Source organism: Microcebus murinus, chromosome 20, assembly GCF_040939455.1.
Source record: "Microcebus murinus isolate Inina chromosome 20, M.murinus_Inina_mat1.0, whole genome shotgun sequence".
NCBI classification, from domain to species: domain Eukaryota; kingdom Metazoa; phylum Chordata; class Mammalia; order Primates; family Cheirogaleidae; genus Microcebus; species Microcebus murinus.
The window spans coordinates 18,582,659-18,610,078 of record NC_134123.1 but is presented as its reverse complement, the minus strand read 5'-3'; the positions used below and the strand labels follow the sequence as shown (position 1 = coordinate 18,610,078).

The 27,420-nt window shown below is 41.5% G+C and overlaps 1 protein-coding gene across 5 annotated transcripts; it reads right to left on the bottom strand.

The window, feature by feature from the left end:
• Positions 1-243: 243 nt before the first annotated feature.
• On the bottom strand, positions 244-27,420 carry CKLF (chemokine like factor). Of its 5 annotated transcripts, XM_075995693.1 has the most exons (5): positions 27,176-27,420; positions 21,266-21,424; positions 16,673-16,768; positions 3,130-3,228; positions 244-533 (listed from the first exon to the last, which is right to left on the bottom strand). In XM_075995693.1, the coding sequence occupies exons 1-5, from the start codon at positions 27,251-27,253 to the stop codon at positions 390-392; spliced, it is 576 nt and encodes a 191-aa protein (XP_075851808.1). In that variant the 5' UTR covers positions 27,254-27,420; the 3' UTR covers positions 244-389. The 5 variants fall into 5 exon arrangements, 4 of the variants coding, with proteins under 4 accessions (XP_075851808.1, XP_012598029.1, XP_012598028.1 ...); XM_012742575.3 differs by lacking the exons at positions 16,673-16,768; positions 21,266-21,424; positions 27,176-27,420 and adding exons at positions 10,414-10,572; positions 12,716-13,577 and having other exon boundaries at positions 244-517; XM_012742574.3 differs by lacking the exons at positions 16,673-16,768; positions 21,266-21,424; positions 27,176-27,420 and adding exons at positions 10,414-10,572; positions 12,716-13,569.

The following is a 27,420-nucleotide window of genomic DNA, read 5'->3' as shown; positions in this document are numbered from 1 at the left end:
AGCCCCCGCCACGTCCCACCCACGTGCGGGGCTCCCCTCCCGTCCCAGCGAGGCCTCGCGAGGGGGCCTCAGGTCTGTAGCCGCCGCTCCCGCCTTCAGGCCGGGTTGGGCCCGGAACCGGGTCGCGGCCCTCACCAGCACCTCCTGCGGCGGCAGCGTGCTCTGAGCTCCTGGGCGCGCGCGGCGTCGTGCGCGCGAACACGTAACGCGACATTTACACAAGGCAACACGAGGAAGCAAAAGTGTTCCCGACTTAGCAGCCCTGATTTTATGGTCACATGTAGGCTGGAATGGGTGACAGCATGTGAGCTCAGGGTGGGCGCGGAGGGAGTGATTTGACACAGACACGCTTATCCGCGAGGGTGCGGGGGCTGGCTTCGGCGCAGATGTCATTTGGGCGCCACGGGCACCGGGCCAGGGACGGTCTTGGTTTCCTTTTTGATTCCCAGGACTTTTTTCACGTTATTCCTCATCCACTTGGTGACCATGATCGAATCGATGATACACGTGATTGCCGCTGTGAGACACAGGGACTGTCAGACACAAGACCATATGTGGGAAGGAAAGGTGGGAGTTATTTTGCAGCTCGGCAGCAAGCTCTGGAACCTATCCCCATCTAAGGCGGGACCTCCACTACTCTCTTGATATCTGCCCAGCTGGCTGCTGCAGGCCCATTCTGCCTTCCCAGAAAAAGGGGTTTTGGAAGTGGTGGGTTTTGTTGCCAGTACTGGCTTTGCCGGTGAGGCGCCAAGGAAAGGACCAGGGGAGTGCACTGACCCTACAAGGCTGCAGGTAGGGGTGGGGTCCTGAGAAGGCCTCTCGGAGGAAAGGACTCTTGGGCTATGTTTCAAAGGGCAGGAAGGAATTCGCAAGGGGACCAAATGGGAGGAGGAGAACTCTAGTCACTGGACTGGGGTCTTTAAGGAATCTCAGATGGCCAATACCTCTGGAGCCACACCAGGAGAGGGGGCAGAGTTGAGGCTGGGGCTGTGCAGGATCTGGGACTCTATGGCTTGAAGAGGTCAAGTGTGAGACTCAGAAGACCAGCTCGCTGTGGCCATCAGGGGAATGGACATCGAAGCGGGGGTGGGGCTGGGGCTGCTGCCATCAGAAAAGAATTGATAGAGATCTAGGGGTGGGAACCTCTGGCAGTAGAAGGCTGGGTTGCTGAGTTAGCAGAAGGGGACCAGAGGCCCATGGCACCCAGTATTCCCTGGTGCTCCGGGACTTTTGTCAGCCGTGGATGTTTCTCTTTATCGTCAATTGATTTCTGGCTGTTTAATGAACTTTTTCTGGGCTGGTCTTGCCTCATCTAATCTATGAGTTTAGTTCTATCCTCAGCACTGAGCTCAGGGCTGGCACAATCCAATAGGATTGACAGATATTTACTGATTACGGAATGAATTAAAGGAACTTAAAGTGTTTTGTTTTTCTGGATTAATTTCTGTCACCATTGTTTAACTTCTTGAACCAAAGTCCTACCTCCCCACTCCCCTCATCTTCTAAGCATTTGATTTGCCATTTCTTTTTTTTTTTTTTTTTTGAGACAGAGTCTTGTTTTGTTGCCCAGGCTAGAGTGAGTGCCATGGTGTTAGCCTAGCTCACAGCAACCTCAAACTCCTGGGCTCAAGCAATCCTGCTGCCTCAGCCTCCCAAGTAGCTGGGACTACAGGCATGCGCCACCATGCCCGACTAATTTTTTCTATATATTAGTTGGCCAATTAATTTGTTTCTATTTATAGTAGAGACGGGGTCTCGCTCTTGCTCAGGCTGGTTTTGAACTCCTGACCTCAAACAATCCGCCCGCCTCGGCCTCCTAGAGTGCTAGGATTATAGGCGTGAGCCACCACGCCCGGCCTGATTTGCCATTTCTTATGTTCTTCCATATGATGAGGGTTTGAGTCCCAGTTTGTCCCAGCCTTGTGACCCAGAGCAAGGTATTTAACCTCAGTTCCTATATCTGTAAAAATGAGAATTGTAAAGATTAAGTTAAAATGTGCCTAGCTTGGTACAGGGCAGGTACTAGGTACTTCAACATGTGTTAGGCTTCTTTCTTCCTTCCTGAATAGGCTGAGTTACTCGATTTTGACATTGCAACTTTTTTCCCCTTACAATCCTTCTTTTCATCTGTATTTTTTTGGGGTGGGGGACAGGGTCTTGCTCTGTTACCCAGGTTGGAGTGCAGTGGCATGATCATAGCTCACTGCATCCTTGAACACCTAGGCTCAAGCGATCCTCCTCCCTCAACCTCCTGGAGTAGCTGGGACTACAGGCACGCTTCACCACACCTGGCTAATTTTATTATTTTTTATAGAGATGGGGCATCTCTATGTTGCTCAGGCTGTTCTCAAACTCCTGGCCTCAAGCGATCCTCCTGCCTTGGCCTCCCAAAATGCTGAGATTACAGGCATGAGCCAGCATGCCTGGCCTCATGTCTTTAAAATAGAATTCTCTAAGGCTGGGCGCAGTAGCTCATGCCTATAATCCTAGCACTCTGGGAGGGCTGAGGCGGGTGGATCACTCGAGGTCCAGAGTTCGAAACCAGCATGAGCAAGAGTGAGACCCCGTCTCAACTATACATAGAAAGAAATTAATTGGCCAACCAATATATATAGAAAAAATTAGCCGGGCATGGTGGCACATGCCAGTAGTCCCAGCTACTCGGGAGGTTGAGGCAGTAGGATTCCTTGAACCCAGGAGTTTGAGGTTGCTGTAAGCTAGGCTGATACCACACCACTCACTCTAGCCTGGGAAACAAAGTGAGACTCTGTCTCAAAAAAAAAATAAATAAAATAAAATAAAATAGAATTCTCTAGTCCAGAAAAAAATCAAAGTCCTATTTATAGACAAAAATATCTTGTTTAACATTTCAAAAATAGTATGGACAATTCTCAAAAGGGGTTCAGCAGACTCTTGTTTTCATACCTATTTGGGAAATGCATATAAGTGTTAAGATTTTCATAAGCTTAGAGTTTGTGCAACTTCACATCATCTGAAGAAGTCAGTGCACGAAGGAAAAGGGGTGGCAGTAGGTACTTTTGGTTAATGACAAAATGATGGTGTGCAAGTTTCCTTTTTCAGAGACCTGGAATATTGATCTTAAATGGAGTCATGAAGGCCTCTACTTACCCCTCCAACATAGAATAAATGCCTTCTGTCCTTCTCTTGCACAGTCAAGATGGCAACTACTACAAGGAACACAGCTGAAATTATACTGTTGATAAGATCCTGTAATACAGAATTGAAAATTATCGACTTTACATGAAAATATAATTGCATAAAATATTTAAATTGGTCAATTACCCATCTAAGGAGGGATGCCTTTTAAAAATTTCCCTTTGATTAAGAGGAACCCTCAGAGGCATAATTCTTACATCTTCCAGAGATATGAGTTTATGTGATTTTAAGGTCCTGGATAGGACTTGTCTGCAGAAAATGGGTTTATTTTCATTAAAGAGTACCATAAGGAAAAAAAAAAGCTGGCAACTTTTCCATCAAATTTTTCTTAAAGGGCATAGGAAAGTGAGCATGAAAAAACCTAGTGGTCTTGGGCCTAGCCCAAATTGGCCCCCCATAAATAGGATTTTTGGGGAGAGTCTTATATTTTAATGTAAATTCTGTATTCTATTTTTTACCACATTTGCTTTAATATAAAAGTAAAATTCCAGATTAGCACTTTACTGATTTAATTCTACTCCCAAATCTGCAGGTAAAACCAATGCTCTGAAAATCGGGTCACATTTATTCTGTGAGTTCACGTGTCCTAAGAACACACAAATCCATCTGAAGAGTAGGCCTGATATTCTGGAGTGAATGTCTGTGCTGTTGACTTTTGCTCTTTCCTGAGACATGGCCAGAATGGAGTCTGCCCTGATGTCTGCAGGCTCCTTGCATCCTTCCTTCTGCATTTCAATTGGATTTAAGTACTGGGTTCTTTAACTGCTAGCCTCACCTGCTTCTTTGTGTACTGAAATAAAGGGTGAGGATGAGTGAGTGGGTGTGCCCCTCTAAGTAAGCAGAGGCTGAACTTTAGTGGCAGAGCAGCAATGGAAGAGAGAGTCCTCAACACTTCAGTGACACCAATGTGGTGTCACTGCGGAGGGGCAAAAGCCCAGGGCAATGAAACCATAATACAGTCCAAATACCTAATTTGAACATTTAAGTCTTTTTTTTTTTTTTTGTGTTTTTTTTTTTTTTTTTTTTGAGACAGAGTCTCGCTTTGTTGCCCAGGCTAGAGTGAGTGCCGTGGCGTCAGCCTAGCTCACAGCAACCTCAAACTCCTGGGCTCGAGTGATCCTTCTGCCTCAGCCTCCCGGGTAGCTGGGACTACAGGCATGCGCCACCATGCCCGGCTAATTTTTTTTTTTATATATATATCAGTTGGCCAATTAATTTCTTTCTATTTATAGTAGAGACGGGGTCTCGCTCTTGCTCAGGCTGGTTTTGAACTCCTGACCTTGAGCAATCCGCCCGCCTCGGCCTCCCAAGAGCTAGGATTACAGGCGTGAGCCACAGCGCCCGGCCTGAACATTTAAGTCTTTAAGTCTTGATGGCCTGACTTGGTAGTGGTAGCCTGTCTGGTGCACAGCAAGGAGCACTGCCATCCAGTGTATGGGATCATAATGGCTCTAATGGAACTCCCCAGTGTGCCAAGGATTTCCCAGTTATTATCTTATCTAACCCTCAAAAAGCAATCCTAAGTCAGTATTTTTATGATCCCCATTTTACAGAGGATGTAACGGAGGCTTAGAGGGTTTTTTAAAGTCACCTAATACTGAATAACTGGCAAGGAGTGGAATCAGAACTCGCTATTGCTTCCCATCGGGGACACCAAAATGAGGAAATGAACTATGCCCCTATGCTGGAAGTGCAGCATCTAACCAATCCTTGGCATTTTCCATGGAATGGGTCTGGAGGGTCAAAACAGTAGGGGACATATAATTTGAGAGTGATTTTTGTTGATGAACTCTTTTGGCCTGCCAATTCCTAGATGTGTGACCTGGGGCATGTTTTATCACCCCTCTGCCAGCTTGCTAATTTTTTTTTTTTTTTTTTTTTTTTTTGAGACAGAGTCTCACTTTGTTGCCCAGGCTAGAGTGAGTGCCGTGGCGTCAGCCTGGCTCACAGCAACCTCAATCTCCGGGGCTCAGCGATCCTACTGCCTCAGCCTCCCGAGTAGCTGGGACTACAGGCATGCGCCACCATGCCCGGCTAATTTTTTGTATATATATTTTTAGTTGGTCAATTAATTTCTTTCTATTTTTGGTAGAGACGGGGTCTCGCTCAGGCTGGTTTTGAACTCCTGACCTTGAGCAATCCGCCCGCCTCGGCCTCCCAAAGTGCTAGGATTACAGGCGTGAGCCACCACGCCTGGCCTGCTAATTTTTAATATGGGGATAATGCCTGGGGTGCACTGGGCTGATCCAAGGCATAGTGAATCTGAAAGCATCTGATAATGAGCCTAGCATCTAGTAGATAGTGGGAGTCAAGGCACAGATTCATGATATCTGCCCTCAAAATGTGCATAGATAGTAAACTTCGGCAAACCCCAGATGTTCTTCCTATTGAGGTTAGCCAACAAGGAGCCCTATTACGGAATGTGACTTGACTCTTGGAAGGGGACAAATGCCTACTGTTTTTTGGTATTTGATGGGTGACACTGGCACAGGGGTAGGGAGCAGGGCTGGTGAGGATAGGAAGTCAGTTCCAGCTGGGTTCTGTAGGCTGCGTGAGAGGTCTCCCCACGGTAGACAGGCCTGAGGCAGGTACAATGGTTTGCAGCTTTACAGAAAGCATAGCACCTGAGGATTGTGTAAACCAAGCTACTCAAAGATGTGAAAGAGGATTCTTACAACTGAGAAGTGGAGTGTAAACTTTCAAAAATCAAAATTAACTAGCTGTGGTCCTAGATCATTGAGAATTTAAGTGAAGCAAATTAATAATTTAGTAATAGGCCAGCTACAGACTAGGCCCAGCTAATCTTTGACTCCTTGTCATAATTTTATCTCCTCATTAGACTACTGGATGTTGTAGTTTTACTCTGGTTCTTATAAAGCAGTGCTTTCTTGAACTGTCCCTGGGAGCTAAGGTCTGCCCCATAACTAACAATTCTATTACAGCTCACATTTATTGAGCACCTACTATGTGTCATGCACTGTGCCGAGGTGTTAATATGTGAACTCATTTGATTCTCACAACAAGCTTGCATTATTTCCAATTTATAGATGGGTAAGCAACTTGCCAAGGGTTGCTTAGCCAGTAAGTAGCTATGACACTTGGCAGTTTGACTTGAATGCCCAAGGGACTTCTCCCTGACTAACCCTCCTCTCTTTTGCCTTAGACACAGACCCTCTTATTGGCTTCATCTGGACAGGGAGACAGATATCCCTGATGGCTGGGCTAAAATTGCAGCTGAGCCTGGCCATGTGCAGGACTTTCCCCATAAATGCCATCCTTACTCATTATCTTTTTCTTTCTGCCTAGACTAAGTACCCTATTGACTCAAGTAGCCTCCTCTGACTAAAATAAAAAATGTTTGTCACTTGACTATAATTTTTCCATAAAGCTCCCAAATTGTTCTTTGAGATGTACAAAATTGTGTAGAATTATAACTGGGAAAGAAAAAGACATCTTAATGATGAATGCTTTATTATTTAAAAAAAAACCCTGAATATTAGAAAGTTAAGCACTTACAATTTGTTTTACAAAATGTAGTATTTGTAGTAGGAATTTACAGACAATGAACATTATCTGGTACTCAACTAACTGCAACTTTCATTGGTTTCATTTGTGCCTGGAGTTCTTTTTATTTATTTTTTTATTTTTTGAGATAGAGTCTTGCTGTCACCCCCCCTAGAGTGCAGTGGCATCATCATAGCTCACCGCAACTTTGAACTCCTGGGCTCAAGTAATCCTCCTACCTCAGCCTCCCTAGTAGCTGGGGCTACAGGTGTATGCCACCATGCCCGGCTAATTTTTCCTATTTTTAGTAGAGACTAGGTCTTGCTCTTGCTTAGGCTGGTCTCAAACTCCTGACCTAAAGCGAGCCTCCCACCTCTGCCTTCCAGAGTGCTAGGATTACAGGTATAAGCTACCACACTCAGCCTTGGGATTCTTTAAAGGCATGGCAGAGTCGGCTTAGAAATCACCAGGATTTCCATTTTTCATTAATCTTATTTGAAGGAGACATTACTTGTTACTTATAAATGTAAAGACATTGGTGATAGTTTTGGAATCATCACTTCTATAGAGTTTTACTTTAAAATAAGTTTACTATATTCTTTTTAAAAAATTGCTTTCTGTTGGCAAAAACATCTGCTTGACCAGAACTCAGGTTCTCTGACCGTGCTGGATTATATATTTTTTTTTTTTACTGTGTAGAAGTGTTTAAAATATGGGCTATTCAGAATACAATAATTATAATTCATACTTTCTTGGGTATATTGGCAGATGACACTAGACTAGAGTAGATAAAGTTGATAACTCTAAATATGAAGACTGTGGTGGGGAGAGCAAAGTTGTACTGTTGCTAGCTTTGATGCAGAGTCATGCTGATAAAAAAAAGGGCTTAAATTTTAAAATGTTAGATTAGCACTTTATTTACTGCTTTAATTCCACTCCCACATTTGCAGGTAAAACCAATGCCCTGGAAGTTGGGTGACATTTATTCTGTGAGTTTACATGTTCCAAGAATGCCCAAACTCATCCAAGGAGCAGGCCTCACAGGCCCTAACATAGGTTAGCAGCTGAGAGCTGGATCTGTGCCCTCCCCAGAGTGTCGGGGTCCCTGGCACAGCCTTCACGGAAATGGGCAGCTGTAACTCAGAAACTTAGTGTGGGGCCCCAAGCCCTTGCTCCACCATCTGTTCAGAGAAGACAGCCTTGAAAAAATATGGTCCCAGAGCCCACAGATTTCAGCAGGTCACCTGTATCTGACGCCAATACTCTTCCTGAGGCTTCCCTGCTGAGGGTCTAAAGCAAGGGTCCTTAAACTTTTTAAACAGGTGGCCAGTTCACTGTCCCTCAGACCGTTGGAGGGCCGGACTATAGTTTAAAAAAAACTATGAACAAATATGTGCACACTGCACGTATCTTATTTTGAAGTCAAAAAACAAACAGGCAAAAACACCTGCATGTGGCTCATAGTTTGAGGACTCCTGGTCTAAAGCCTTGATGTGTCAGACTTTCTATTTACCTCCCTGGTGGCACTGTACTCTTACCCCTTTGTCAAATAGGAATTGGAATGGGAAAATAAGGAAATCTATCTTTGTAGGAGACTTTAAGTTATAAATCACCACTTAAAGTCAGTACTCTTTACCCTAATCCTGTACTTCTTGGGAACCAAATCTTCTCGCAGGGAGAAAAAGGCTGAAAGGAAATGGCAGCTGTGCATCTTGGACACCTCTGGTCTATGGGCAAGCCTTTGAGCCTATGCAGAGCTTGAAAATCACTTCAGTATGAAATAGGCTGTGTATTCTGCAGCTTCCCACACTGACCTTGCAATAAGGTCCCAAGTGGCTCCTGCAGCTTGAGGCTGACACATCTCCAAGTTCATGGGACACCCTCTGAAGTGCAAAGTCATCACCTTCTAGCACCAATACCCTCACTAAAGCAGCATTTCTCCTGCTGTGCCAAGACCTCCCTATTAACAGTAGCTACTTGTTGCCCTGTGAAATCATTTATGTACACATCTTTCATCTCATGGGATCTGAAAGGACAGATAAGAAAGGAAGAGACTGGATGGGAGAAGAGAACACAATTTGGGTCCTGTTTTAATGGATTTTTCTCAAAAACTTCAAGTTTTTGAGAGATCAAGTCAGATCTCTCACCATCTGACCTACTGTGTGGTTGCTCAATATGTGTACTGTTAGTTAATTGAGCATCAGAATAACTGGGCAAAAGATGTAGCCTCACTGAGTTCCTTACCTTAAGGGAGAATGAGATAAAGAAGCCATCACAAGACAATAGTTTCGAAAGAGCTTGGACTTTAGAGTCAGACAGACATGGGCTCAAATCTGAGTTTCAATGCACTTACATATGACCATGGGCAATTTAATCTCTTCAATCCAACTTTCTCATCTGTTGAATGGGGGGTGAGGGATGACTACAACCTCACTGGGTTGTTGTGAGGATTAAATAAGGTAATATATGAAAAAGTATCTGGCACATGGTATGTGCTCAAAAACGGTTACTTTACCTTCCCTTCTTGAAAATTTCCATGGACAGAGATTTTAGTTTCCCCTCAGAAACCTCTCCATGGGTATAGCTCTCCATAACTAAGAGGGTCTTCCGTATGTCCAATTACAGTTGCTGGTATTTTGCTTTGTCTGCTTCCTGTCGCTTGGCACTCTGTGGGACAGAGAGAGCTCAGCAGCCTTTTCAGAAAATCCCTCACGCATTTGAAGAAAGTATTTGAGTTTTAGCTCAAAAGCAACCAATCCTACTTTAAGGTTAGAAAACATGTTCTAAGGAAGTGGGATGTGGAAGAGGCCTGACCTCTGAGTTAGGAGTGTTTACGGACCGAATGGCAAAAGCCACCCAACTACCTTAGGAGGTCTGATGGGTTGTTTTTCTTTTTGGATACTTTGTAATTGAGTGTTCACTTTGTGCCAAAGACTGCGATATTCGATATTCGGCTTCACACACATTTAAATGTTTCAGGAACCCTGAGGTAGTTATCACCACCACACTTTTCCTTCTCTGCATTTCTTAGGTGGGAAAACTGAGGCTAAAGTTTGCATAGTAAGGTGGCAGGGTCAGGAACTGGGCCCATGTCTGCCTCTGGACAAAACTGTACTGCCTCTCTAGGATAAGACCTGAGGAATTAGCTTAAGGAATTTTTTCAGTTGGCTGGAAAAAGCTATTGAAAGAGGCTGCGCAATGTCTTTTTCTGGATTGTCTGCCATATGGCACCCCTTTGAGAGTATGGACCCTTAACACTCACTAAAAGGTTGACTCTGCAATCTTTTAGGGGATGCACAGTAATTTTCTACAACTCTGTCATGTCAACTCTTGCTTTGAGGGGGATGTTTGTAATTTGTTAGAGTGCTGTTTGAAAAGTGGGAGCATACACTGTTTTAGAAGCACTGGGTGAGATATGTGTTTACCTACTGAATGTATTAATTAAAATTTTCTTTAGGACAAACTGAAAGTATCATGTTTTTAGTGCCATATGAGGGCTTCTTCACTCAGAGCGGGAAGTGGAAATGTGTGTTGGCCCTCCTATAGGGTCCAAGGAATCTTTCTGGGTATTGGGTTAAGTTTTCTCCCAGGACTAGGGCAGCACCCTAACCGTCACAGTTCAGCTATGTCCTTGTCTAGAGAGATATAGCTCTGTTGTTTTCACTTGAAGAGAGCCCTTACTCTGGGGTTGAAGGCAAAGCTTATAGGCAAATTATGAAAATGAACACTTACAAGTAAGGGCCAATCTAAATAAATCAGCAAGTGCTGAAGGGTTAGCATATATGTTATAATAAAAAAAATGACGACGCAGACTTCCAAAACTGTGATTGCGATATATGAGTCATTGGCTTCACTGATGATGAAACAGGTTAATGCTCCTATGGTAAACCCCTGTAATAAAAGAAACAGGATTTTTTTAAATGCACATGGCTATTAAAAAAACATAAATTGTCAGAATGTAAATCTGATTATATTGCAGTTGCCTGTATTGTTTTGCACATACATTTTAAAAATTTCTTATATTTTTAAGAAATGAAACAATGCATGTAAATAATAAAAATCCACACAGAAGGGTAAAAAAAATATCAATTTCTTTCTCTTACCCCAACCTAACCCTAGTCTCTCTCCTTAAAAGTAACCACTATTAACAGTTTATATTTCATACTGGAAAGAAGTATGTATATGTACTGGTAAAGTAAATAGATATTGATTTTGATAGAAAGAGTAAAGCAGAGCCTCAGTTTTCTTTCTTTCCAAACAGCTACTGATTATCTCAACATCATTTACTGGGAAATGCTGGTTTTACCCCCATTGATCTGAAATCCAACCTTTATTGTATACTAAATCCTCAGATGTATTTGGGTCTCTTTTGAGAATGTTCCTTTCCATTGAGTTGCCAATTTCTTCTCTAATACCTTTAAAATTATAGATAATTCATTTTATATTATATTATTGTTTGACCTAGTTTTCCTTTTATTACTTGTTCTCAGACTAGAGTTTTTTAAAAATATCTCTCAAGAGAGTTTTAACATTTTCTTCATACATGTGTTTCATACTTTATTTCATTTACTCTTAGATATTTGATCATTTTGATTGTTGTTGTAAAAAGAAATATTTTCTTATATTTTAAGTGGTTGTCTTTTAGTTTTAGTTTATTTAAAGCTTTTACTTATTAACTCAATAATGAGTCACCTAACTAAATTATCTTGCTCTAAATTATTTCTAGTTGATCTGAGGTTTTTTAGATATAATCATATCAGCTTAAAGAAATTATATATTTTGTCTCTTATTTTCAAATATTCTTACTGCTTTTTCCTAATTCAGATGACTAGTGTTTCTAGAAAAATATTGAATAACAATGTTGCTAGTAGGCATCCTTTTTTTCCTTCATTTTAGTGGCAATACTTCTGTTTTTATTAAATATGAGGCTTTCAGTTTGCAATGTTTATTTTTATAAGGCCAATGAAATTTCTATGTATTCCTATTTTACTGCTCTCCCTTTTTTCTTCTTGGAAATCAGGGATGAATGTTGAATTTTGTCATATGTGTTTTGCACTCTATTGGATGTAATCTCATATTTTTTTTTCCTTTTACTTACAACACAGTAAATTATTTTAAGAGTCCTAATATCAAATAATTTTTATGTTTATTCCTTGTGATATATTTTTTAAAAAGTACTGATGAATATTTTCTGCTACTATAATACTTTTCTTTGATACAAGTGAGATCTCTATTTCGTTTTCTTTTTCTGAACTCGGTCAGATTTTGCTAACAGTGTTATACTCTCTTTGTAAATATAGTTCAGAAGTGTTTCTTCTTTCTCTATTCTTTGATAAGGTTTGAATAGTGTCAGAATTACATCCAGTGAAGGTTTATTTAACTTGTGAATAAGTCTGGGCTTGATGCATTTTTGAAAGATACTCATTTCATAAAGTTCTTATTTTCTTCTGTGTTTATATTGGTCTGTTTAGATTTTTCACTATTCTGGGATCAGTTTCGGTAATTTATATTTTCCCAGAAAAATCAACCAATTATTCACATCTATTTGTTTTGCAAAGTACTCCTGCAGATCCTTTCAGTTTTTTCAGTGTTTGTGATTATTTTCCCATTTTGGTTTTTAACTTTAAATATACATCCTCTCTTCTCCCTTTTTTTCCTTGATTATATTGGCTAGGGGTTTATCAATTTAATAGGCCTTTCCAATGACTACTATTGTATTGATCACATCTATTATTTTTGTTTGCTAACTTACTAATTTCTGCCATTATCTTCATTGCTTCCTTAAATCCCTTTATTGGGAAAACCCTGAGAAATATAAAAGATGGGTGAGGGGAGCCAAATTTAGTAGTAAGGGTTGATTGTGTGTGTGTGTGTGTGTGAGGGAAAGGGGGATGGGGAGGAAAGGTGTCCCAAAACAAAGGTGAATGGCAAAGCAAATTAAGGAAGTTTCTGGAGGTGGCACCCCCTGGGCATCACTCCAGGAGGCCACAGCCAGCCTACATTCGCCCAGCTAGGTCACCAGCTCTCTGCTCACCATTCTCAGGATCTTCAACATTCCAGTGGGTGAAAAGAAAAACCGTTTGAGGCTGTCCCTGAATCTCTCAGGGACTTTGGCCCGGCCCTCAGCACGCTTTTTGACCTCCTCCTCCTCAGCATACTTTTTGACCTCCTCCTCAGCACGTTTTTTGATCGCCTCCTCCTCAGCACGCTTTTTGCTCTTCTCGTCTTTAGCACTCTTTTTGATCTTGCCCGGCTTTGAGTCTTTGGCCAAACCTGCAGAGGGCTTTGGGCGTCCGCTTTGGGCAGCTTTCTTTGGCTGTGCGATGCTCACTTGCGGCGGAACCGCGCCTTTGGGATCTGCTGCCGGAGGTGCCTCAGAGACGCTGGATACAGGTGCCTGTTTTTCAGGCTCCATGGTGGGTCCTTAGGGCCTGGCTGTGTCAGGCTGGCCCCGCAGGTCGGAACCAGTGAGGCGGGAGCAGCGGGTTCTCCCCTGGGAAACAGCTTCCCGCCCCAACGGCTGCTGGCTGCTGGCCACCTACCCGTCGCGCGCACCCCCCTCGCCGCCCCGCGGACAAGGTGTGCCTTCCAGCTCCCCTTGTCATCGCCCAGGATGCAATGCCATTGCCTACCCTGGGAACTCAAAGTCTCTGCAACCCCATCTCTCTGAGCTGCCAGCCAGCCAGGCAGGAAGGGAATTTGAAGAACATTCAAGGGCGGTCCCGGTGCATTCTTCCCTGCCACCCAGGCCCCCAGTGCTCTCAGTGCTGCCCTTGGAGGTTATAGTAAGGCTGAAGGCTGGGCACAGAATTCAGAAATTCCTTCCTCCAGCTTCCTTATTGAGATTAAAATAAGAACAACTGCAGAAAATATATGGAAGAATAAAGAAATGTGTTTAATACTTAGTATCAAACTAAAAAGCAATATACAATTACCAAAACAACCTTTTATTCACTAATAGACTTTTTCTGATAAGGACCACTTGGATTGAACAGAAGCTTTCGGTAAATAAGGGCCCCGTCAGCAAGACAGACCACTGCTGCCAAGAATCCAAATGCCTGGGAAAAAAAGACACCTTTGTTACTCTCCCAGTCATGTTCCCAACTTCTGTTATTCACACAAGTTTCAAATGGTGCCCCGACCAGATTCCTCTTCTGCTAGGGTACTGAGATTGCTCCCTGTGCTGTACGTAATAATAAAATGGGAAGGACTTTAGAGATCATCTTATTCTCCTCATCGCTAAGTTTCCCAAATACCTGTCTACAGAAAGGGAAAAGAAAATTTAAATGAGCACAAATACTGAAGTGGTGTGGGCTCTGAAATAAAACCTGTCTGTGTTTACCTCTTGACTTGTTTCTGCATGTATTTCTTTTAAGCCCTACTGATGATATTTAGTTATCAATCAACATATTTATCCCTCAGCATTCAACTATTTGATTTCCCTATTGCCAAACTCTATTGGAAAAAGGGTTAAAGTTAACACTAGTTCAAGATTAAATCATGGGGATCATAGCCATGATAAAAGCTTCAGAGAACTGGAGTGTAAGATGATCCAAAGTGAATTCTCAAAGGCTGGGCTACATCTGCTTAAGAGGTGAGATTCTAAATAGGCCATAGGAAAATAAGATTGAGGTAAAGGCAATAAACTAGAATATGAATGGGCCTTGAGATACTCTGATGGCTATTTGAGAGCTAGTGCCTGGGATGGAGAAGGGGGATGTCACTCCTTGCATGCCATTTAGTTAGCTTCATCTAGTGGCCAGGAAGTCTTGCTTGAGCCTGTAGTCCTAGATACTCTGAAAATTGAGGTGGGAGGATTGCTAACTGAGTGTGTGGAGGGCAAGGGGAGGTGGAGAGGAAAGATGTGGCAAAACAAAGGTGAGTGGCAAAGTGAATTAAGGAAGCTTTCTGGGGGTGGCACCCCTTGGGCATCTATTCTTGAGGCCATAGCCAGCCTGTATCCACACCCAGCTAGGTCACCAGCTCTCGGCCGCCATTTCCAGGATGCCAGACACAGCTCCCACAGCTCCTTTCCCTCCTGGAGTCTCAAGCTACTGCCTCCTAGGTTCTAACCACACTGAATACCTCCCATCATTCTTTTCATGACTATGGCATTCTGCATATTGCTGGTTCCTCCACCTGGAACGTTTTCCCTTTTATCCCCTTTGTTCTTGGCAAACTGCAATTTCACTGACAGAGAGAGGTAGTTACTCCCTCTTTTCTGTGTCCTGCAGCACTCTGTCGACAGCTTATATACAGCTGTTTGCACTTCTGTCACCTGTGTTAGACTCTAAGCAACCTGAGGATAGGGCTCACATTCTAGTTCAATGCTGTCCGAAAGAAACATAATGTGAGTCACCAATGTAAGCCACATAATTAAGATTTTTTTCTAATAGCTACATTAAAAATGTAAGAAAAAAACCAAGTGAAATGGATTTTAATAAATTTTATTTAGCCCAACATATCCAAAATATTATCATTTAACATCTCACCAGTATAATAAAGTTATTAATGAAATATTCTGTATTTTTTTCGGGTAATAAATCTTTGAAATTTAATGTGTATTTTATACCTACAGCTCATCTCAATTCAGACTACCCACATTTCCAGTGCTCAGTAGCCACATGTGCCTAGTGGCTACCGTACTGAACAGCACTGCTCTACACTTTGTCAGCACCTGCCAAAGTGCACTTAATGAATGAATGACTGAGTAAATAAGTGAATAAAAGTAAATCCTATGCCTGGTCTCTCTTTCTTCATAGTAGAGGGATAAGATTATTTTTAAAAACTGGGAGAGGCTGGGCACGGTGATTCACGCCTGTAATTCTAGCACTCTGGGAGGCCAAGGTGGGTGGATTGCTCAAGGTCAGAAGTTCGAAACCAGCCTGAGCAGGAACAAGACCTCGTCTCTACTAAAAATAGAATGAAATTAATTGGCCAACTAAAAATATATAGAAAAAATTAGCCAGGCATGGTGGTGCATGCCTATAGTCCCAGCTACTTGGGAGACTGAGGCAGAAGGATCGCTTGAGCCCAAGAATTTGAGGTTGCTGTGAGCTAGGTTGACGCCACTGCATTTTAGCCTGGGCAACACAGTGAGACTCTATCTAAAAAAAAAAAAAAAAAACTAGGAGAAACTGTGATGTGGCACTATCGAATTTCTAGAATAATTCTGATCCCTCATGAAGTCGCTTAGAGTCCAAGGGAGATGAAAACCATGGGTTCTGACATAAATGGTTGTCTGAGAGTGGTAAGTTCTCCTAAGCAGCCCATACTATGAAAGAACAAGTAACTAGGAGGAAAATTTATTTAAGAAGAATTTCTAATTCAATTCCCTGGATCAGAATCTATAGAAAAGTCAAATGATTTTGAATCTCCTCTAAGAAATCCCTGAAGAATATCAGATAGAACTGTAACTAAATTACATGACTCATATTTTGGCTTGCCTTCTATGGTAAAAGTCTGATGGAACTGAATTGCTTCTCTTCAAGCAGTATTCAAAATCATCCCTTAGTCACAAGGCTTCCTACCAACATTCCCTTATCATAAAGATATCCTCTATTATAGTCTGTCTATAAGTCCATCCTAAGAAGGATCTGAACAGCTCAAAACAGTCTTTTTCATCTTAACAAGTGCTATGTATCCTTTTCTTTAAAAGGAAGAGATATGAAACTCATCATGTTTTTCTTTTGCTTGACATCTGGTTTCTCAGAGCTAAGTGTTATAACTGATTCTAGCAGATTTTCTCAGTCTAATCTAGTCTTATATACCGATAAGAAATATGTAGGAACCTCTTTCTTTGGTTAACTCTAGTTCTAGTACAAAATCCTATTCCTTCATGTTTCAGGGAAAGCATTTATACACTCAGAATCTATTAAGCCAGTAGGCACAGTATACTGGCCTAGGAACTCCAAGCTTTCTATTTTTGTATCTGTTTGTCAAAAATTTGCATTATGATCAAGCCTAAAGAAAAAAAAAAAACTCCACTTACCCCTCCAACGACTGTCAATGTTGTAGTTTCTGGTATTAGTGCCAACACAGATACGATGATCAGGAATACTGTTGTTACCAGTGAGTTGATAATATCCTAAAAACACAGAATAGGGAGGTCTGCTTTACTAGACCATGAAGCAATGCTAAAAAAACCCCAAATGGGTCAGCTCCCTAAAAATTTTGAAAGTTTCCTTTTAATAAACAAATTTATTGAGTGTATATCTTTCAGGAAACCAAAATGCCACAGTAAAATGACAACTATATAGTATTTGGTCTATAATGACATCTAGTGGTTCTCTTTTATCTTGAGTACAGCAATCATTTACTTAACAAGCTTTTATTTCTTTTTTGCTTAACATAAATGTAGTTGGAGGGAGAACTGATCTGGTTTAGAAAGAAAGTAGATGATGTATTATGTAGAAGGTTTAAGGCAGAATGGGTACTGTGAGAAGTAAAAATGCTCATTTTTAATAATATAAGAAAATGTCGAATAGTTTACACTATATATCGAACTTCATGTTACCAAAATGCAATTAATAAAACTTAAAACAGTGTACACTTCAGAGAAAGTGGCAATTTTTAGGAAAACTCCTACATACACCTATATGCAATGGCTGGCCAATTATGTTATTATTTCTGATGATGTAGAAATAATAATCCTCATTCCTTCGACAATTTTCCAAAAGGAAGCATATTCTTTATGAACTGTGGCATTAAGAAGTACAATTTACATTTTTGAATGAATGTGTAATGTGGGAAAGGTAAATACATTTTATTCTGGAAATGGTTTATGTATGTTTGCAGATAACTGTAGGAAGGAAGGAACTGTTAGCACAGAAATACCAAACTTCAAAACCCTGGTAACTCAGAAAAGTAGTTATTAAAAAGAAAAGTATGAAGAGGTTCAATGGGGCAGGGACAGATTAGATACATTTAGGAAGAAAAAAGTTCTCATGTGTAGGTGATATTGAGACTAGCTATTCCAGGTTAACTCTGATCTGTGCAGGATATTTTGTTCTGCTTCAAGGCAATAGACCACACCTCTACCTCAAGCAGGTAGCTCTGCCTCCTGTGAGCAATTTGGGAATGAATTTATAGATAGCTTTGGATAAAAGTGGTGTTCTAAGGAGCACAGAGAACCACAGGGGGAAAAAAATGATATGTCTGTCCTGGAACATCAACGATCCTTAATAGTAATTTAAAACATTGCCATGGAGTAGAATGTATATTTAATTACAAAAATGGATATTTCAAAGAAATTTTGAGTCTGTACTTAGATACCACCTCAAAGCCCCAGGTTGGCTCAGTTTGTGTGTTTCCTGTCATTTGGACACTTGGGCAAGCAGAGACGACTTGCTCTATAGATTGTATCATGGACTACAACTTTGGGACAATCTGAGTGCAGATGACCAAGCACTCTCCTATCAGCAAAGGTAATAGCTATCAGACAGCAGTACTTACAACTTACCTTTTCCCCACCTACAGATTAATCGGAACCTTCAGCCATCTTTGTGTCCTTCACTTTAGAGTTAAAGAGTCCCAGGCAACTTCTCCAGCTGTGCTCTGGCCCCCATTCCACTCTGCATGGACCTCACTCTACTCATCACCTTTCTCTGTCCTTGGCCATATTTCTTCAACTCAGTAGTGCCCCTTCTAGTTGTCTCCTTCCTTCCCTGCTCAGTTCCACAATTTCCTGTCACTTGACACAGGCAAACCACTCTGGAAAAGGTCACCAGAAGCCTCTCTATTAATACAGCCAGCAAATATATATATTTTAGTACTTATCTTTCTCTCTTTACATGTGGCATTATTCACCGTTCCTTTCTTCTTGAAATGCTTTCCTGTCTTGGCTTCTGTGAAACCAGTCTCCCTTGGGCCCTCTCTTTAATTTTTCTGGCCACTCCTACTTCTTATCCCATATGTTGATGTTGGCCAGTTTTTCCTTCAGCTCTCTCTTTACTCTGTCTGAGCCATTTTGGCCAATCTGAGCTCAGATTCCATCACCAGGTGATGACTCCCAAAGCTGCAGCTCTGGCTCTTGTAAACTTAAGACTTGTTCTCAACATTTCTACCTGAATATCCCATAAGCAACTAAAACCTAATATTTCTCAAACTGAACTCATTACATACTGCTCTCTTTGCCTTCCTTAAAGCTATTCTGCCTATCTCAGTATCCTCTCAAGATATGTAAACTGATTACACTCCTACTTAAAAGTCTTCAAAAGCTATCAAGCTATCTTCAAAAGCTTCAAAAGCCTTTGGGTTAAAGGCCATAGCACACAAATCTTGCATGTCCTGATCTCCCTACTGCCTCAAGCCTCCACTTCTGCCCCCTTTCTTGTTCATAACTCAATACCCCAGCTGTTCAGAGCTACCTGCTGGTCCTGGAGAGTCATGCTCTTTCTCTACCTAGAACCTCCCATGTGCTGCTTCTACTAGGAAAGCCCTTTCTTTTCCCTGTATGAGTTTACTGCTTCAGCCTTTGAGTTTACAGTTCATTCTTCAGCCTTTGGTTCAGGCAGTTTTTCTTTATAAGCCTATTGTGATTTAGTCTCCTTCCCTGCTGGGTATATCCATCCCATCCTGGGTATATGTCCATTATACCAATAACAAAATCTGGGATTAGCAGATGCTTAATATTTGTTGAATAAATAATTTCATTAGATCAAGATCAGAGAGGAGTTTGGGTTTCATAATGGAGAAAAACTTAGTTACCCATATTGCACGATTTCTAAGAGATTATAATTCAGCAAAGTTTGGTCCTCAGAGATTTGGAGACTACTCCTTTCAGTATGCTATGCATAAGCCACTCTCTCTCAGTGTATTCTATTAAACTTGGGGCTCCAAGTTTATTACTGGGTCATGTAAGAAGTTCCAGAGAATTATTACAGTTTGGAGAAAAAGAAAGGCTAAAATGTGTTAGTTTTATTAAACCCTGAATAAGCAGAGTGTGAAGAACTATACAATTTTTTTTTAATTATCTAGACTCTCCTGATATATAGCTTTTTGAGTACGAGATCAAAATGTGGATCAGGTTTGTCATCTCCTTCAAGAAATCCTTAGAATAATTTAGTTTAGCCCTTTTCTGCCACTAAGTGAGGGCTGACTAAGGCCTTCACTTTGTAATCTCTTTTCCTAGGCCTTCCTGTAATCAGGTCCAGTTCTGAACTGTAGATCAAGTAGCAGTTTTGGGAGGTGCTATGAGGACTCTATTTCACAACTTCCCCTTTTTGGGACTTTTAAAGCTTGTATTAGCCTGAAATGCTCACCACTGGCCTCTAAAGGTGGTTCCATAAAGTACTACTTTAAGGCATACTTATGGTTTGAGAATAGCTCTAAAGTTCTCTTTCCTTAATAGGAGTTATCAGCTTGGCTATCAGAACTTTGGGATCCAAGATGATGAGTCAAGTGTAGCAGTGGAAGACATGGCAGCTATCAGTCCAGCCAAAGAGGGGAAGGACAGCACGGGGACTTAAGAGGGAGACCTATGAAGACAGGTTGCTGGGGATGAGACCTAACAAAGGAGAGGTGAATCACTCAGTTTTTCCTAGAACCAGCTTCTAGTCCAGGCTGAAGGGCTATATACACTTTAATTAGTATCTTCAACCTGCCTATTTTGACAGTTTTCAGAACCAATGGGCATTCCATTGAGCAGTTATTCCTAATGCTACGCATACAGTAGGTTGAAATTTATATGCTACAAAATATGAGTTAACATTATTTAGTATTAATGATTACAATGATTACAGATATTTTCAAATGAGATAATATTATGCTTTATTCAGCCTCTACAATTAGTTTGATTTTCCCTTTGGTGATCAGGGATGTGTGAGGATAGATACTTGTGTACCTGTCTCCATCTCCATCCCCTGATTTTGAGGCCATATCAATATGCATTTAAAAGGGAGGTAGAGATTAAGAATGTGTTATAATTTTATTAATGTGGTCCTAAATTCTTTTTTTTTTTTTTGAGACACAGTCTCGCTTTGTTGCTCAGGCTAGAGGGAGTGCTATGGCGTCAGCCTAGCTCACAGCAACCTCAAACTCCTGGACTCAAGCAATCCTACTGCCTCAGCCTCCTGAGTAGCTGGGAACTACAGGCATGCGCCACCATGCCCGGCTAATTTTTTCTATATATATTAGTTAGCCAATTAATTTCTTTCTATTTATAGTAGAGACGGGGTCTTGCTCTTGCTCAGGGTGGTTTCGAACTCCTGACCTCGAGCAATCCACCCACCTTGGCCTCCCAGAGTGCTAGGATTACAGGTGTGAGCCACCACGCCCGGCCCTAATTTTAAATTTCTTTAGAAGACCTACACTTAAGTGAATTCTAACACAGGGATCAGCTAGATCTTCTAATACATCTATTAGAAGATCATACAGAATTTATGTTCTGTGGCTGCCGTGGATCTCTGAGAACCTCCCACTAGGACAATACAGAGCACATTAGCAGTGGGTAGAGTTCCTCCTTCCTAAACCTATCAGAGATTACCTTAAAGGTTTAAGAGAACTGAAGAATAGAGTTTATCAAAATGTCTCACTATGATAGGAAAAAAGTAGTTAAATTTTGAGGATGAAACCGAATACTTACAAGTAAAGGCCAAAATAACCATTTCATTAATCGATCAAGTCTGAGTATATATAAAAGTATGAAAAACAAAATGATGGCAACTTCAAATCCAGTGATAACTATGTATGGTTCAGGGGCTTGTGCGATGATAAAAAAGGCCATAGATGTCACAGTTAGTGCCTAGAAGAAAAAAATCATAATTTATTCAATGACTATTGAATACAAATTTAAGCTGTAGAAATAATTTCTAAAGTAAATAAATAAATGAGTTCCTCATTTATTTACACACATATATAAAAGAGGCATACTAAAATGTATTGACTTCTTTGTGTTTAAGAGTAGGTGTTCCTCCCTGTTTTAATCCTGATTAATTACTCCACTTGTACTTCTGATACCATTACTTCACACAATTGTTCTCTTCATCTTTTCCACCAAATATCTCCTTTCCTTCTTGTACCTTCCATCTGTCCTCCTCTGCTAGCTTTTTTCCTTGTCATCCTATAAACTTAAAATACACATATACAAACCCCCTTCCTTTCATCCTGCTCCCCACAGAAACTCTTCTGTTTTCCACTTCTTGTTAGACTTCTCAAAAAAGTGTGTCTCAAAAAAATCGCTGTCTAAAATTTCTTATCTCTAAACTCTTAGCAATCTGGAATATACTGTCAAACTTAAGCTTACAATGTTGCCATAAAAATACTGAGAAAGAAAGTTTAAAACATATTATTGGAGAAAAACAACTCTATGTTTAATAGCTTTATTACAAAAAGTACCACTTTTTACATAATTCCTTTTACCTAAATGAAATACAATCAGGATTTAGGATATTTTAAGTGAAAACAAAACAAAACAAAACAAAACAAAAACCTGAAGATACCCAGTCTGATCCAATTTCTTTATTTCCATGGAAAATGGCAATGTTAAGTGAGTTGTTAAGAGAAAAAAATGAGCTTTTGGGTCCCAGTCTCTTTGTGTTTCTGGTAAATGGTTCCACCAAGAATCTTCCCTTGGCTACACTTTTATGATACCCTATCAGCTGGTAATATCTACGTACTCATTTTAAATTTAAATTTATATAGGCTACTTATTCATAATTCTTTCAATTACTTTATTAGTGTAAAAATACCTTACCTTTAAACGTCTAAATGAGTTGGTTTAACTACCAATAACTAGTTACTAAATAACGCCACTCTTTATAATTAATATAATTACTAATAGCAACATGTCATCTTAAACCACTCCATTTACTCTACTGAATCAAGATCTTGAGTTCATGGATTATGAAATCAAAGGTCACCTTTTCATCATCCTCTCTAACCTTTTTGTACCATGGTAACTGGCATTGGTGATTACTCCATTTTCTTAAAATTTCCCACAATTTCTGTCACACTGGGTTCTTCCCTGATCCATATTTACAGTTCTTACATCTTTCCTAAGCTCCTGGCCTTTGTTTTTTTTTTTTTTGAGTCTCACTTTGTTGCCCAGGCTACAGTGAGTGCCATAGAGTCAGCCTAGCTCACAGCAACCTTAATCTCCTGGGCTCAAGTGATTCTCCTGCCTCAGCCTCCCGAGTAGCTGGGACTACAGGCATGTGCCACCATGCCCGGCTAATTTTCTCTCTCTCTCTCTATTAGTTGGCCAATTAGTTTCTTTCTATTTATAGTAGAGATGGGGGTCTCGCTCTTGCTCAGGCTGGTTTTGAACTCCTGACCTCGAGCAATCCGCCCACCTCGGCCTCCCAGAGTACTAGGATTACAGGTGTGAGCCACTCCTGGCCTTTGTTTTCAGTTATCTTTTAAAAAGCCCACTAATATCTCAAACATTTCTCCACCAGTCCATGGAAACTGCTTTTGCTAACATCATCAATGATTTCAAAAGTACTAAATTTGACAAATATTTTTCAATCCTTATCCAAGTGGACTCCTATGATTTATTTGCCATTAGCTGTCCTTCCTCCTACTACTCTACTCTTTTGGCTTCCATGTCATCTTTTCTAATTCTTAAACCTCAACTGTTCTCTCTTGGTTGGTTCCTCTTCTTTTATGCACTCCTTTAAAATCTGGCATTCCTCTGAACTCTGTCCACATTCCACTCAATGAATCTGGGTCTCTATCCCAGGTCTGTCCTCTACATTTCACATATAAATAGCCATTTAGAATCCCCCTCTGGACAACTTACGGAAATCTCAAATTCACAGTGTCTAACACTGAACTCATCTTGCCCCTTCCTTCTATATTCACAACTTCAATTGGCAGTACCACATCTACCTTATAACCCATGCTAGGAACCTAAGATCACTGTTCCAACTCATTACCCACAACTGATGAACCATCAAGTACTGCTGACTTAATGCCTAAACATTTTGGGTACTCCTTCCTCTTCATCCTTAGAATTACTGCCTTCAGCATCTTCTCCTTAAACTACCCATGACAAAGATACTACAATAAAATTCCTAAAATGTAAATTTGTTAATGCATTTCTTCATCTATTTAAAATCCTTCAATGGCTTTCATGGTCTTTAGACTATAGCCTACCTCTCACCATGTATTTAAGATCTTCTATGATTGAGCTCCTATTTACTTCCTAGCAAAGACTTGCTTCACAATTTACCCATAGGATAATTCCAATGATTAATTTTCAGTCCTAATCTTACTCAAAACTATCATCAGTATTTGACACAGTTGACAAGACACCATACTCTTGGTTTTCTCTACCTCTCCAAATGTTCCCTTTCATTCTTCTTTGCTGGTTCCTCCTCTACTCCCTAGTCTCTTAATGTTGAAGTGTTCCAGGGCTCTCCTCTGCTCTAACTACACTCCTCTCTTTTTGACCTCATCAGTATATGATGTTAAATTACTTCTATTTCTGAAGCCTGACCTCCCTACCAAAATCCAGTCTTGTCTATTCTAACTCTCCATGCAATTGACTTGGATGTCTACTAGATAACTCTAATTTAATATTGAAATCCAAAATTGAATTTCTGATCGCCTCTCACATTTGCTTTATCCATCAGCTCTCCCATTTCAGCAGATGGCAACTCCATTCTTCCTGATGCTTAGGCCAAAAACCTTGAAGTTATCTTGGATTCCTCAAGTGGCTGGTCTGAGCTACCATCATCTCGTGCCCAGATTACTGCAATTGGTCTCCTTGGTTCTACCATTGCCCCTGCAGCAATCCCTTTCCGTCCCTCCACACCACTCTACTGTCAACATATCAGCAAGTGTATTTTTTTGAAAAAGCGAGTTAGATCATATACTCCTTTACTTAAAACCTTCCTCATCCCCATTGTGTTCCTCTTACTCACTCTACCCCAGTTACACTGGTTTCCTTGCTCTTTCTTGATCCCTTCAGGCACATTCCTAACATAAAGCCATTGCACTCTATACCCGTTGTTTTAAGTACTCCTCCTCCTCCTACAGACTCTCTCACCTCACTCAACTCTTGGATCAGATGTCATCTCAACAAGGCCTAACCTGATCATTCTGTTTATTATTGTAACCTATAACCCTCCTCTCCAACTCCCTCTCCCCTTACCTGGCTTTACTTTTCTCTTGTTCCACAGCACTTGCCACCTTCTAGAATATCACGTAATTTATTTACTGTGTTTGTTTGTCTTCCCTGTCCTCCCACCCTAATATGTAAACTCAATGAGGGCAGGGATCTTTGTTTTGTTCACTCATATTTCTTAAGAGCCTGAAACAGTGGCATTCCATAAATCTTTGTTGAATGAATAATTGAGGCAACACTCAACTTCTTATAGTTCACTGCATAAATCATGTTGTGGTTTTTTGTTTGTTTGTTTGTTTGTTTTTGCCTTCATGTCTTTGTTCAGGTAGCTTTCCCTTAGAGCCAACCCTAGGTTCCTCTAGGAAGAATTTTCTGACATCTCTCTTTATTTCTTTTGTTAGATGTCTCAATTCTGTGCCCTATCTCCACCTTATTACATATTATAGCTATCTCCTCATGTGTCTGTCTCCTTGACTAAAAATGAAGAACTTCATGAGTCAGGGACTTTTGTTCTGGTTCATTATTATTGTTCAGGTCCTAGCTGAGAGCTTGGATCACCTTAAATATTCAAATGGTTTGGTGAAGGAATCAAAATGTCAAAAACTAAATCTTTTTACAAAACTCTGTTCCTCCTCCAGTGTTCCAGAGCTTTAAGGACCTGACATCAAATTACAGACCTTTGGGTCCCTTTTTCCCTGATTATTTACTTCTAACCAAAAGTAATTTCTTCTTCCTTTGACTCCAAAGTGGTTTTCTAAACCTCTCGTATGCATTCTAACTTTTATCATATTATAGCTATTTCTCACAATCCCAGACACTTAGTGTGCGAAGGATCGTACATGCACCTTAAATCTGAGTCTCCTTTGATCGTACATGCACCTTAAATCTGAGTCTCCTTTACAACACCCTCATCAAGTGCTCATCTATGCCTTTTTTTTTTTTTTTTTTTTTTTTGAGACAGAGTCTCGCTTTGTTGCCCAGGCTAGAGTGAGTGCCCTGGCGTCAGCCTAGCTCACAGCAACCTCAAACTCCTAGGCTCAAGCAATCCTGTTGCCTCAGCCTCCCAAGTAGCTGGGACTACAGGCATGCGCCACCATGCCCAGCTAATTTTTTGTATATATATTAGTTGGCCAATTAATTTCTTTCTATTTATAGTAGAGACGGGTCTCGCTCTTGCTCAGGCTGGTTTCAAACTCCTGACCTCGAGCGATCCCCTTGCCTCGGCCTCCCAGAGTGCTAGGATTACAGGCGTGAGCCACCGCGCCCGGCCTATGCCTGTTACTTTTACTGTCTGGGAAGGTACTGCCTTCCCAAGTGGCCATCTAATTTTGGGACCTTTCCCAATATAAAATTCTTCCTCGTATTAAATGCAAATATTTTCCTGTAAATTTTAACTATTTTATTTCCACCCCTCTCCCACATGTCAACTCTTAAAATTTAAAACAATGTATGTCTTCCTTCCCCTTAAGTTTTCACTTTTTAAATTTCTGTGACAGACTCAACTATGATAGTCTCTCCTTTCTAAGGAGCCAGGTCACTTTGCTCTGAATGATGCTTCACTTTCTCCAAACCTTTGTTCAAAACTAACTGCAATGCTTCTGGGAAGCCGAAAGCCCTAGAGACCGGCAGTTTCCTTCTTGTCCTATCTCTGGACTGTATCCGCCTTGAGCTCGGTCACATCAAATGCCTGACTTATTTTAACAGTAACTTGGCCGGGCGCTGTGGCTCACGCCTGTAATCCTAGCTCTTGGGAGGCCGAGGCGGGCGGATTGCTCAAGGTCAGGAGTTCAAAACCAGCCTGAGCAAGAGCGAGACCCCGTCTCTACTATAAATAGAAAGAAATTAATTGGCCAACTGATATATATATAAAAAAAAAAAAATTAGCCGGGCATGGTGGCGCATGCCTGTAGTCCCAGCTACCCGGGAGGCTGAGGCAGAAGGATCACTGGAGCCCAGGAGTTTGAGGTTGCTGTGAGCTAAGCTGACGCCACGGCACTCACTCTAGCCTGGGCAACAAAGCGAGACTCTGTCTCAAAAAAAAAAAAAAAAAAAAAAAAAATTAACAGTAACTACTCACGGCACCCACTGAAACACTAGACGCTTTTTAAAAAAATCTTGTGGGCTCCGTGGTACAACTGCAGCTGCCTCGCCTGCTAACCCGGGTACCCGGTTTGTGGGTCCAAGCGCAGGCCATTTGGGTAGATCTGCTGATTCTGATTTACGAGTGCGTCCCTAAACAGTGTGAAGGGGAGGACAGTCCCTTACCTCTCTCCTTCCCCCAGCGGGGAGAACGAAATGCCTTGCCCTGAGGAGGCGCTGATAAAAGCAAGGTTGCAAGAGCAAACGGGTTCACACTTAACAGCCGCTCCTCACCGCCCTAGAGCACCTCGAATCCCGCCTCCCGCCCCGCAGCCCGGCCCTCACCAGCCGCAGCATCTTCACGTGGCCTTTCACACTGAAGCAGAAGGCGCGATGATGTGCTTTCCGTTGTGCGGCGTCCATCGCGCCGGCATACCCAACAGTCGCGCTTCCCCGTCAACCCTTCTCCTCAGCGCACCGCCCCACCAGTCCTCGCGCCGCGACTACAACCGCCGCCGCGGCCGCGCGCCGCCATTCTCAGCTTCCCGCCCTCGCGTGCGCATGCGTACGGCGTCGCGACCGCGCCCCCT

Bases quoted from the DNA above. Each gene is read 5' to 3' on its own strand.
- CKLF (XM_012742574.3), bottom strand. From the start codon at position 13,096: ATGGAGCCTGAAAAACAGGCACCTGTATCCAGCGTCTCTGAGGCACCT. The intron at 3,229-10,413 runs GTAAGTGTTCAT...TCTGTATTACAG, and splicing joins ATTTAGATTGGCCCTTACTT to GATCTTATCAACAGTATAAT. The intron at 534-3,129 runs GTAAGTAGAGGC...TGTGTCTGACAG, and splicing joins ATTTATTCTATGTTGGAGGG to TCCCTGTGTCTCACAGCGGC.